This window comes from Zonotrichia leucophrys, chromosome 3 (assembly GCF_028769735.1).
Source record: "Zonotrichia leucophrys gambelii isolate GWCS_2022_RI chromosome 3, RI_Zleu_2.0, whole genome shotgun sequence".
NCBI classification, from domain to species: domain Eukaryota; kingdom Metazoa; phylum Chordata; class Aves; order Passeriformes; family Passerellidae; genus Zonotrichia; species Zonotrichia leucophrys.
Window position 1 is genome coordinate 63,637,228 of NC_088172.1, and position 14,035 is coordinate 63,651,262.

At 38.1% G+C, this 14,035-nt stretch overlaps 1 protein-coding gene across 5 annotated transcripts in view; it reads right to left on the bottom strand.

Annotated features, from left to right (window-relative positions):
- DISC1 (DISC1 scaffold protein) overlaps positions 1 to 14,035 on the bottom strand; it is a 174,547-nt gene that overhangs the window by 9,826 nt on the left and 150,686 nt on the right. For 4 of the 5 annotated variants that reach the window (XM_064708525.1, XM_064708526.1, XM_064708524.1 and 1 more), the window contains one exon: positions 3,473 to 3,716. In XM_064708525.1, coding sequence (XP_064564595.1) covers positions 3,473 to 3,716 — 244 coding nt within the window. Of the gene's footprint in view, positions 1 to 69; positions 146 to 3,472; positions 3,717 to 14,035 lie in introns of all 5 variants that reach the window. The other variant, XR_010439576.1, reaches the window with a different exon arrangement.

Below are 14,035 nucleotides of genomic sequence, written 5' to 3' on the forward strand. Positions count from 1 at the left end.
ATTCTGATGGGGCAACTACCAAAAAATGCTGACTTACAGAACGTAAAACTACTGAATTTTGGATTTTACCTTGTAACTTTAATCACCTCAATTTTCTTGAAATCTAGTAGGTGTTTCTTTCCTTCATAGTGATTAAGAGGGAGCACTGCACAGCATGCCAGAGAGCAGAAGAAGAAAAAAGGATAGGTCAGGAACTCAAGCCTGCAGGTGCACACATAGCCATGTTCATCAGGTTACTTGCTGTTAGGGAGGTTCCAGCACACACAAATCTCTCAGTTTATTAGTGATCACTGGTGAGTTTGCTGTTTTTAAAAGCTCTTTATGAAAGTGTCTGCTTACACATATATTATCAAGAAGAAAAAAAAAAAAAAGCAAGATATTATAAGGAGTGGAAGAAGCAGTCATTAATGTCTGAAGAGAAATGAAATGATGCTGTATATTTTAGAAATCCCCCAGATTGCATCTAACCATGTGGTAATGATCACTGCAATTTCCACCTCACTCAGTTTAAAAGCATGAAACATATGTGGGATGAAAACCAAAACCCACCTTAAATTCTTCGAAGGTTTAGAAGAAAATCAAGCCAAATACTCACAAAAAGTCAAACTACAACTGAAATGATGGGACACCTTAAGTTCACCAACACAAGCTACCAGCTAGAAAGTACACACTTATATGAGAACTCAAGAATCCACATCAAATACATTAGACAAGGTGACTTCCACATGACTGAGGGTAGCAATATTGTCTGCAACTTTGCTCCAGTCTTTTTCTAATGCTAGCCAAATGAGTCTAATGAGTAATCTTCAACTGAGAGAAGCACATCTTACTTAAGTAACTCAGAGTGGTTCACAGGATGATTTTTGCTGGCCCCATTTTATTTAGCTTTTACTGAAACATCATTAATGATGTTTCAACAAACCGAGCTGCCAATGCATCTGATTTTCATCCCTAGTTAACAGACAGTGTTATAATGGAAGCCTGATTTACTGAATTATTCTGGGATGCCAGTCTACCACAAAAAACTGTAGAAAAAAAATCAGCAGTGTCTTAAAAAACACAGTTATGAAAACTATAAAATAACTGTTGACAGTTAATAAACCTGTGCTCACATGATAGTAAAATAAATTTCAAAGAATTTATACCTTACATATTTTTATACCAGAACATGTCATATTTTATGATTTAGTGAGGCTATTTAATTAAAAATGATAAATGGCCCCTCTGCAAAGCAGTATCTGAGGATCTACAAGAAGGGCTCTTTCATCTATTTTGCTGTTATTATTACTGTTATGTTTCTTACTTAAGTTTTTCTTGCTTTCAAAATAAACCTATAGAGTAAGATACAGTAACATGCAAGACAACTATTTATAGTACACATCAAAAAAACCAATATTCACCTGGCACTTGTGCTTAGCTCTATATGACACAATAAATAAGTGGAGAGCTTCATTTATAGAATTCCACTGTAAAGTAAATAAATCACCTGGGTTTGTAATGTACTTTCCAAGGCATATATGCACATATGTTATTATCAGCCTTTCCTATATTGTCTTGAAGTAATTAATTCAGTAACCTCTAAGTACAAAGAACACTCTTTCCTTCTGCTTCAGCGGCCAATGGTGCTCTCTAGGAATTCCCTGGGGGGGAACAGAGGTTGTGCCACAGTTGAACAGAATAGTTATTCCAGAAACATGGCAACCACAGCAAGCCAATTCCTCCCACAGAGGCACCACAGCCTCGTCAAAAAATATGAAACCATGTATTTTGACAAATATATGCTTTTCTATTAGGTATCTTCACTTGCTGATAAATGGCTATGAAAAGGTCCCCTGCTAATGGCTAGGAATAAGTTTTTCCATGGAAGTGATAAAAATGGCTAAATTGAGAGATTACACACCACATCACTATTTTTTTTTGCCACAAATATTGAATTATTTTTAAATAAAAAGTCACTACCATATAACAGAGCATTTAAATGCTTCAGAAGTGGTTTGTTTTTCAAGTCCATTTACAAATCAAGACAAATTTTTTTCTTGCACTTCAACATGTTCAAAACCAGAATTTAGCATGATTTGTGTCAGGTTTTTTCATTTGCTTTTAGATTCTGCCTTTTGATGAACTACTAAGAGATGTCAGGGAATAATCTGTGATGGCTCTTCTCTAAAAGTTTAGATACTGCCTGCCACTGCAAATACAGTTTCCTCTTCCATTCAAGATGTGGGGAATCATCCCTCAAGTCCCACGGATCTCTCCACAACCAGAAGTCACCTCACTTCAGCTGCCCAGCTGCCATTCTTGGATAGCAAGGTTGATTTCCAGTGAAACAATCTGGGCTTGCAGGGGTGAAAGGAGTGATAATCTATAACACAAATATCAGGAGTGCTACAGAAACAGTCACAAAATCCCAAACACTCGAGAGCTTCTAAGCACTTTTGAAAGAGGAGCACAGCTTTCCATAACCAACAGAACTCCTCATATTATTTCAGCAGACTCATAAAAAATATACTAAGGCCATGATGGAGGTGGAATCAAAGCCAAGCTGACTATTTCTAATAAAATGTTCTCTCTGTGAAGCTAGTCTGTAAACCATTTGCCCTGGGAAAAGACTGCAAGAACTACTGAAGCCCAATATAAAACCAGAATTTTACTAACGAGGAGATTTTACCGTCAGGTATGGGTCTGCTTTTCACTAAAACTCGGCCAGTATAAATGCAAAATAAGGCATCAGATTTCAGAGCAATGCACAGTTCAATGGCTCTTAACATCAGATGCAATTAAGCATAATTTAAATTTTTTCAACTTAATTCCATGCTAATAAAACTAACAACTGCTGTTGGAGGGACTTTTTGTCTCAGTGGTGCTGTTGAGTGATGAAGATTTTTTAACAGCTTGTTGACATAGGCAGTACAGTTAAAAGACTATTAGATAATGGTTGATCTTTCAAGCAGGGATAGTGTTCCAGATCAAAACATGAAAACATAAAAGAAATTTGTCAAACCTTCTAAGCTTCATTATTTTTTCCTCCTTTTAATAATCGTTGGATGCTGTAAGCCTATTAGCATCTATTAGCTCAGAAGCCTTTGACCATTTCACTAAGGGAGGAAAAGTAACTCTCTTCATGTCAGCCAACAATGACCCAGGCTAACAAGTCAGCAGGACCAACTTAGAATGAAACTCATTGATGAGATGAGGAACAACTGATAATTTTGCCTAAATAGTTTTTTCTTTAAATCCTGTATTTATTGCCTGAATAATTTCTGCATTTTAAAAAGACTGATGGTAAAAGGGAAAAGGGCTGAGGGACTTCTGAGAAGATAATAAGCTATTTTATTCATGTCCCAGATTGAAAGCCAGATGTTAAGTTCATACTTAACCTGCCCTGCTGACCCATCACAAAGATTCAACTCCTCCTCTCAACAGGAAAACCAGCAGTATCCCTTGAAATACAGCTGCAGAGTATTTCAGATACCTCTTTCAGCTCCCTGGGTTTGGGGCAGGAAACAGCACCCCACTCTGTGCCCTTTAGAAAGTGACCTTCTTTTCTTTTTTCAGAATCAGGTGAGGCATCAGCAGTCATCTCCATCTCATCCATTTGGTTCTCTTCTTCCTCAGAACCACAGCAACTGGTTTCTTTCAGTTGAAACCCTCGGATCAACAGCTGACAGGCCTCCAAGTCAGCTTCCCACACTCTCTGGAGCAGCTGGCTCCCACAGCTGAAATAAAAGCCAAAAGAAAATAAAACTGCAGCTCAGGGAAAATAGTTGCTATTTCAAGTAACACTCGCAGTAACTGCTTATTATAGACAGAAAAGTAAAAAAACCAAAAAACCCAACAGCACCTCAGATACTCCCACAGAGATAACACTGCTGTATCAAACTGAAAAGCGGCAAAATTATTGCCCTATTATAAAGCAGATGATAGAAAAACCTGCTTGGGTTAAGATGTTGCTTCCAACTGCACAGCAAACACTGGCTATATGAGACTTCCTCCTGTTCTTCAGACACAGGCTCAGGGCCCTTGCCATCATAGCCAGTGCCTCCTTCACAATATCTGACACACAGGCCTGTGTATCCTGCACCCATGTGGCTTTCCTGAATTTGATGTAAAAGATCATGTGTGAACAATCACACTACTTACTGCATTAAATCAGGTCTAAGTTTTGGAAAATAGGTACACTAAATTTCTTATTAGACTAAAATGTGCTTACTTCAGCACTGGTGAATCAGATTAGACTAAACCACAATGGTCTCCTTTTTTGAGTCTTATGTTTTTGAGTGCTGTTGTTATCTCTTACTAATGTGCTTTGGTTTCCTTCTATTTTGTTAGGCCACCAAAACAAAAACAGAATTCAAAATACAAAGCCTCTATAAACTTTTCATCCATTAATCATCTCTCAAACATGTACATTATAAGAAATACTCCTGAGATCCAACCAAAAGTTATTTCCACCTGAAATAAGTGGGAATTCTGAGTGTAGATAGATTTTGAGAACTGAATACTAACATCATACTGTTTGTAAATGATGTGGCCACATCTCCATTTTATACATGTTGTCTCAAAGAAAGCAAATGAGTAGGTTGCTTGCTAAAAAATAGTAGATCAGTGGCAGAGCCTGGGATGAGACTGAGAAGTGACTATTCCCATGTCAATACACGCTTTCAGACAGATTTCAGTGCTAATAACTGCTGTATTTTTTTCACTCTTTTTTTTCAAATTATACGATTTACTATATAAATACTATATTGTGAGAAATTTTAAGTGACTTAAAAGAAAAATAACTTTTTGATTTGAACTTTTCTGTCTAAATTAAGTACCAGCTTATCTTTTATCCCAAACAAAGGAAAAAGAAGCTACACTTCTCACAATGAGTTCATTAAACTACACAAGTATCTTTTTAACTCCAAATTCTACAAGATGGCAAGCTGTAAAAATCACACAGCAATATACTGAGACTGAAAGCAAAATCAGGCTTCAGAAGCTGAGCTATTTGATTTGTGCTTAAGAGTCAGTATATGTGTTTATTGAAGGCATAATGCAGCAAGGGGTCCACAAATTGGTCTCCCCCAAGGAGTTCAAAGTATCACTAATTAGAAAGGGAAAAATGGATTACACATCTGTGTTCCATCCAGGTAGCATTTCACTTACCAAGCCAGAAAAATAAAATAACCCCTGCTGTTTCGCTACTTGTCAATCACATTATCATAGTTACACAGTCAAAACATTTTCCTGCAGACATACATAAGCCCATTTACTTGCTTTTTGAAAATGTTTGTTTGCATCTATATATAGCTGATTATTAAAAGCTAAAAAAAAACCCAACACTCTAGAGAGCTAACTCAGAATTTCTAAAGGATAACTTGTTTTGGCTATTTAATTTAATGAAGAGCTTTATTGACAAAATTAGGGCAGAGATGGTGACATATGCAGGATTTCACAGTGGGGAAGATGAACAGCATGTATAACAGTACAGCATAATGGTGCATGGGCTGCTGTTATTTGGCCCTGACTCAGCGCATTGGTCAATGTGGTTTTGTCTGTGTCTAAGTTTTAAATGCATTTTAGTAATCAGCAGTTACTGAATCTACTGTTAACAGATGGCTTTTATTTGAAGGCTATCATTGTTTTATCATGGTATTTGTGAAACTCTGATACAACTTGAACTAAGATGCTAAGATGTTATGCTGAATTTTTCAACCAAAATCAGTGAATGCACGTACACTTGGATACTCTGAACAGATCTAAGCCCAGCATATCAAGGCTCCACCTTTTAGTCTCTATTTTGGAATTCAGTGCCTTGAAGCATTTTTCAAACACACTTTTGGAATGAAAATTACTTTAAAGCTGCAAATAGCTAACATTTCAAATTATTATTACCAATTATGTTGTCCCCAGCATGCAAAAAACTAGCTTTTACATCAGGTGTTAAAAATTAAACTAAACTGAATTTCAGAGTTTGGTTTATTAATTTTCAGTCCATACTAAAAGTGCATTTGCAGTCTCCATGAAGCCTCCATGGGTGGCTGTACAGAACACTGAGATTTTTCAGGTAGGAAACGTTTCAAAATGATGGATCGAGTCTGGATGAGATTTTGCATTATTCCTATACTTATAAATATTTCATGATGTATCAACACCTCTAGGTGTTATATGCCTGCCTGTATATTACTATCAAAGTGGCATATGTGGCAAGTTCAATGAAGGTGTCTGGAACAATCTGCTGGAATCCACAACAAATCACAATCCATCAACCATTTACATAGACCCAGTGACACAAAGCATACCTTAATCACCTGCTGATTCTGAGCTGCCAAGAGCCAGAGTGCCAGGCTTTGCACAAACACCAAACACATTAGAATGATGGCCTTTTCCTCAAAGCAACTTTTCTCTTTCAAACAACCAGCAAGAGCTAGGATAGAGATGAGGATGTTCAAAAACACAGTGGACTGGACATGGCATGTTAGTTACAGTTCTACAGTTTAATTAGTTACACGAGTAACTAATCTAAGTGGTGCCAAGAACACTGAGACATCACAGTGAATGAGCATTTTAAGATTTGTGGGAGGGCAATAAAACATGTCATTAGACTCCCAAGATCTCCATCCCTTGGAAGAGGAATCATGTAAGGTCAGAGATGCTATAAGAATAAGAATACAAGGGGCAAGTGATTGACACCAATGTGGTTTAACATCTAGTGAGGAAAGCCTTTCTTCTCACATTAAAAAAAAGAGACAAATACTGAGTAGAGAGTTAAAGAATCTGAGTAGCCCTGACACTGGAAGCTAGCAGTTAATCTTGATGAGACAGAACAGAAGGAGTCAATGAAGGAAAAACAATGTGAAATGGAAAAAAAGACAGAAGTGCTCATTTTGAATGAATGAGAGTAGGACAAGACTGCTTTTGTCAAGTCATGGCCAGGGAAATTGATGATGAAGTAAGTGAGATGCAAGACTCCACATGAGTAATTTTTTAGCTGCATGGATAGCTGGGACAGGTTTTACCTCAAGGATACTGTGCAGAAAGAATCTACAAGAGCAGGCCTAAGCTGACTTGAAGAATGGCTGAGACATCCACAACAACACAAAAGGACACAGCAGACAGAATTCTGCATTAGGTCAAGTTGATGATGATGAAAGAGCTGTCAGAGAAAAAGGGCTGTTTATGGGCAGGAGGAAATGGATGTGGAACACAGAGGCTTATCCTTGAGTTCTCTTCATAAAGTGGCAATTGACACTGTAATTGCAGTTGCCTTTACTAAGGCTCAAGCAGTTTTATAGGAAACACGACCAGGGTAAAAAGGCAAAAGGAAACTAGAGGATATCTCCCCTCTACTTGTGATGTTGGGTGAAATTCATGTCAAGAGACATAACCAGCAAGGGTTCTTTCTCTTTTGAGCTCCAAAAAACATTGCTCTTCTGCCTTTTGACGAGATTCTGGGAGGTATCTATGGGGGCTCTCTATGGCTCTCAGCACAACATTATTCTAAAGCTATTTATAGTGCTAACTGGAACTACAAGAACATGACTTTTCTTTATTGAGAGCTCTCCATACATACAAAAGGCACATTCAGTTCCTGAACATTGTAGTCTAAATGAAAACATGTCTGTGTAAAAATAGTAAAAAGATTTTATATTAAACTCTATTAAAAAAACCAAAAAACCAAAAAAACTAAAACAACCAAACCACAAAACCAAACCAAAACAAAGTTCTGCAAAACCTCCTCAAAAGCATATTGGAATCAACACAGGAAGATGTCACCGTTTATATGCTTCCTGAAAACTGTCTATAGTTTTCAGGAATGCCCCTTGGTGAGTGAATTGTTACAAGTGGTTTAAAACACCCTGAGGTCAACACTATGATATTGGTTATTTCAAGGGAAATACCTGTAAGAACCCTCACACTGAAAGCCAAGAGAGTGAGACAGAAGCTAAAACGTTACACAGTAAGACAACTATTGAGAAATGGCATAATCAAAATGTAACTTAGGATGGAAGGGCAACCATCACTAAGAAGAGATATTCTAGATGACTTCCTTTTAATAGGTGAGTCACATCAAGGTACATTTTCAGGAAACCATGTACTTATCTTCTCCCAGTACCTGGCACATATTTTAACTCTATTGACTAATCCTAAAAGTAGTTTTCTCTCACAAAAAAAAAAAAGCAAACAAAATGCAACAAAAATAGTCTGGCACAAACAACAGGGATTTTCATTATGACAATTAAAATGATTGAAAACTTTTGAGGCTTGCATAAAATGGCACTGTGAATCAAAGGCTTTGTTCAATATCCCCATTTTTTATTGAACTATTGTACAAACTAGGGAAAGTTCTTCTATATTTTGGTCACTTGCTTCTATTTATATTTTGCCCCACAGGGGAGAAATGAGCTCTTCTCACTCAACATTGAGCTATTATTTTTTTCCCTTTTCTGAAGGCAATAGCTGCGCAGTGAACAAAAGAGGCAAGCAAAACTAAGTATCTTCTAATGATGCTTTGAGGACAAAAAGCAATGTTATTGTTTCACTCTTAGCAGAGCCTCATCTTTTTATTTGATTAATCATATTAATTCACAGTCATGCATTAATAACACTTCTTATATTTAAGAATATCGTTTAGATATTCTTAAATATATTTCTCTATATAATTCTTAGATTTAAGAATCTACTCCAGCTTTACTTCTCTTTTTCATTAAAAAGAATTTAAAAAGAAGTTTCCAGCCTGATAAGTTCTTGTTCTTTAACCTTGGTTGTTACATTTTAAGATGCCTACAGCCAACCTGTGGAACAAACCAAGGACTACAATGTGCCAATCAGTGACTCACATGAGGCTCCAGGGGGAAGGAGGCACATAATCCTGTTTTCCCCACCTGACTGGTGTGCAACAGCAGACTGATAAGGGAGAAACTACAAAGAAAATGTGGACTAAAACTTTTGTTTCCCCTTGGCCTGCACACTAGAAAGTCACCTTCCCGAAACATCTGAAATCAAAACTCTTTTATTCTCCCCTTCTTGCAAGTCTCCCTAATCCTATAAATGCCTTCAACATAACCTCAATTTCACAATTCAATTCCTTGCATTGTGTCTCTCTTCCCCATTCTCCTCAGGAGCCAAAAATCTCATGAAATAACTTCATATGGTTCCAATCATATGGTTGTCTCCCAGTGTGGGAAACATCATTTCTACTCCCTTATTTTAAAGCTCACTGATAACACTTGTTTGCTGCTCAGCACTATTGCTACATTTTTCTATGTGAAAACAAGACTCGCTCCCAGAAGGAGACTTCACATATTCCCTTGTCAGATAACAATCTTCCCTACCTTGGAGACTAGCTAAAACTCCCAGGCAAAGTTTGAAGCTGGTAGTGCTTTTCCCTGGCACAAGCAACAGCAACTTGCTTCTCCAACCTTGCCCTCTCCTTTATAAAAAATACAATAGTATCTACAAACCAGCAATTAGCTCTCCCTCTTTAAATGTGATGTTTCATTCACTAGACAATGTTCTGGACCAGAACCACAGAAGCCCAAGAAAGCAATCCTCACAATCCCCATCTAACTTTCAGACTTTTACATCTTCAACATCTGAAAAATTTGCTCTGGGCTGACATTTCTAGTATCTACTTTATAGCCACAGTCACGCTCTCTGCACATCAGTCCTATCCAAAAGACATCCCAGTGCATCCAGACAGGACATGACAGTGCAGCACAGAGGTGTGGACATCACTTTCATGCAGCTCAGGAATGGGTGTTGGCAGTGGCTCTGCTTTCTACAGCATCCCAGGAGCCAGGCAAATATGCAGGAAGGGACAGATTTGAGGGAAAAGGTGATCAAAGCCTCCAAACCAGCCTCTAATGGGGTGGCTTTGGCACCCACATCTCCTCAAGACAGAGCAAATCTGGATGTGCAATAGACAGAGTACCTGGCACCAGATATCCTGTGTCCTTGTTGAGTGATCTAACCTCTACAATACTGCTGTGGAACACCCACCACAGTCTTAAATTGTGTTGGAATTAGGAGCTCTCACTTCTTGGCTTAGTGAGCAAAAAGAAGAACAACAGTTAAATTCTCTCCTTGTTCACAAATATCAGATGAGTCCTGGTGGAGAATCCCAAATACACTCAGACACCTTCTCATCTGAGATATTTAACACTGGAGACGCCTCATGCCGAGTACAAAAAACACTTAGAGAATGGAACAGAAATGTAACACTGTGTTGGAAGGAAAAATGCCATGCTGCAAGGCAACCACTCCAACACTGCACAGCCTTCTTCAGACAGCTGCTGCCTGTTGCATGCTCCCTGCTTCTTTCACATCTCTGCTTGCCCATATCTGAACTTCCACTCCGGGAACACTTTCTGTGTTTCTGCATTTCTGTGGGTCTGGGAGCAGGGACAACAGGTCTTTATACTCCTCTCAGCTAAAAAACTTAACCCTGTTCTTCACTGTCTCTACTTTCTCCCTCTCTTTCTCCTGTTATCTAGAAGGTAACGCTGCCACTCTATTACTTGGGGTAGCTCCAGGTAGTGTCTTTAGACAAAGACATTTTGTATATATTCATAATGAGGCTATATCACCAATTCTATAAAATGCATAATTAAGGAAAAAGGGTAAATATACTATTATGATGGATTCTAAGATTTCTAAGGAATTTTCTCAGACCTCACAAAAGCTATAAACTTAAACTACCTTCATATTGCTTTAAAAATTCCTTTCCATGCAGAATTTTTCATAGAAAGAAGCTAATAGCAACAAATAAGAAATAATATTCATGTAAAAATACATGGCCCCCCACAGTAATCTCAGTAAACAAAAAAATAAAAGAATAAATAAATATCTGCCAATGTTTTCTGCCAAATGCGTTTTAAAAAATTAGGCTTATCAACTACACTCATTATCCACAATTTTTTCCACTCAGTAAAATTACTGCATTGAGAATACTGAAAGATTAACACTGAAATCTAAAACCAGTCTTCTAAGAACTGACATATTTTCTAAAAAAACTGTATCCTGATATAGCAACTTCAGGACAGAACTACCACCTTGTATTTTATGTGAAATGTACATACTACCTGTCTGGTTTTTCCTTCCCAAAAGGCCTGTTAAAAACAATACATCTAGTGCTTAAAACCATCAATTGACATTTGATTAGTGTTATTAAAAAACAAGATACCACACAATATCAAACAATACTTCCGCCATTTTGTCTTCAATTCTCTAGCCATTTATTTTACCTGGTGCAGAACTTTAATCACAGGCTGTCATCTTTTTACCAATATTCAATGTCACTATGTTATACTTAAATTATCTCCACTGGCAACACAAAATGATAGACTGCTGCAGCTGATGGCTTTCACTTTGATTCTTAACACAGGGTGGATGTAGGAATGGGACGAATATGCTGAATGCAGGAAATTCAGTAATTTACAAGGGAAGAAGGAAGGCATTTTGTTGAGAGCATTTATAATTCAATTGTGTCCCTATATTTACTTTGCAGTTTATTTTTACTGTATTACCCAATCTATAATGTAAAAAATTTACTACCTGCTTTCAGGGCTATTTATTTCTCTTTAAGAAAAGAAATGGTCCTCTGCCTTTACCTCCACTGAAACATCTATTACAAATAATCTATTCTAAGACTATAAAACTTAACTTTGATAGATGAGGAGAAAGCTACCAGGGAATTCTTCTTATTCAGCAGTTCACATGAAGTCAGCTTCTCAACTCTAGTTTATCATTCACCTAATTCATAATCTGGTAAAACACCCTTGAGTTTGGCAGTAACTCTGATAATTCAGTCTATATCCTGCTTGCCTTTGGCTCTTGCAATAACAGCAAAGCCCCACAATGTCATTCATTTTGGCTGGATAGGAATTGCTGGAATGAGATATTTTTTATGCGCTATTTAATATTTGATCCCAAATTAGATTTAAAGGAGAGGCATGAATTAGACTCCAGTTTTGAAAAACATGCATCTCAGTATTTACACATCCATCTAAGCTCTGTTCAGCTCAGCTCCTACAAAGGCCTCAACAATTTCTTGAGTTGAACCCCGCAAAGTATCTGACTTCTAGTGACCTCCTCTAAAACGGAAGTCAATCAAGTCACAACCAGTTCTAATCCAAGAGAATACATTTGTTTCTAAAAGTATGCCACAGGAAGAAAGCACAGCGTTTGCATTGAGGCCACATTCTCAGCTGCCACAAATCCACACTGCTGCAATAGCAGCAATGGCTATTTATACCAAGCAAAGAATGTGTTCTTATTTCAAAGCAATTAGAATAATGAGCCTCATCTCTTATTGTTAATTACATTCTCTGATCACAGTACAAAAAAGCACAGAGAAAGAATTCACAATTCTCCTATCATTTTTATTCACCTCTGTTCTCTGATATAAAACAGTTTAAAATATACTTCTCTCTCTGAAAGCATGAGAGATTTAGACTTTCATTGTCAAGGGAATTTGGGGATGTGAATCATCCTGTGTGCCACTGACCAAACAGGAATTAAGCATACATAATGATCAAAAAACAGGGCAAAGAAATAACCTTTTAGAAGAGGCACAATTGGGAGAGGTGATATATTGTCATAATATAGGAATGTACCTTGAAATTCAGCTTTTGTAACCAGGAAGACACACCTGGAAAAAGGAGAGTGTTGGCCAAATCCTGATGTCAATAGCCACGTGCTTAGGGAGTTCCTCTGAAACATCCAAGGGCACCATATGACCTGCTGTAGTGGCAGAGTCATACAGACTCAGGAGCCAAATCCTGTTCTGGTTCAAAAGGAGCAAGAGAGAAAGGGCAAGGTCTGCAGATCCTCCCTGGCTCGACCCTGCTGGGTACAAACCCCTGCACTGCTGCTGACAGAACACTCAGAACGGCTGGGCTGTGTGTTGTCTCCCCAGACTAGCACAGCACATTCCCAGTAGTAAGCACCTTAACTAATGAAAACTTCCAAATGCTAGCAGGAAAGACTGTCCCAGCTGCATGCAAAATAGTTATCCTACATCTTCATACTCCTGCTATGCAGATGGCAATGCTTTATTTTCTACTGGTTTAATTATCATTGTTTCTATCTAACTGGGCAGCCAGGGCTTTGTGCAAAGTATCATCCAAAGACAGAGCAGGAGGATTTAGCAGCACTGCTGGATAGCAGGCAGATCGTGTCAGGCATCCATCCTCATCTTCCCTGACTGCTCCACACCCATGATACTGTTGATGACAATCCTACTCAGGACAGATGACAAAGCCTCTGTAATTGCACAAACTGGTTTCAAATCTTGTCTTCAGGGATGCATTAGAAAACATGGAAAACATGGAGCATTAGGAAAAGGCACATCCACCCAACACTTTTCTTGCCAAGTTCAGAAGGGAGCAGGTGTTTTTCACTACATGTATTCACTTACATGCAGCCACCAAGAGCACCTGGTAAGAGAGCAAAAGCTTAATGCCACGGACCCAGAGGTGACAAACAGCTTTGCTATCCCTCCGTCCCCTCACAGTCGTATCTTCACAGCTAAGATGGGTTGAGGTTTGCATGAAATCAGCTCACAGAGAAGTCAACAGCCGGGCAGAACTGGGCAAGCACAGGTGATGCTGAAGGGCAAAGAGAAGCACTTTGAAGAATTTACAGTTATTTTTCTCAGCAAGACTGAGAAAAATCCCATAAAATTACTGGAGATAGTCCTCTGTGTAAAGGGATATTTTTAATCAATTTCTCAAACTCGGTCCCTAGTTTTCAGACTGCCTCTCATCTAACACTACTATATTCTGCTGCATGTTTTCCTTATTATTTGAAGGGAATGATGAAACCACTGTCCTTTAGGTTGACAGAGTGCCCAAATTTAACTCCTCAACAGCCACAGCACACTGCAAATACATCCTCATATTGTTGATCTTGGATCTTCCTTTCAAACTCCCTCTGAAAATTCTAGGATGAGGTCAGTAGCTGAACAATCTTTGTGAAGCACAGTGGAGCTGTTATAAAAAATATTATGTCATAGTCAGAGCATTTATGCATAGGAAATGGAAAAATATTA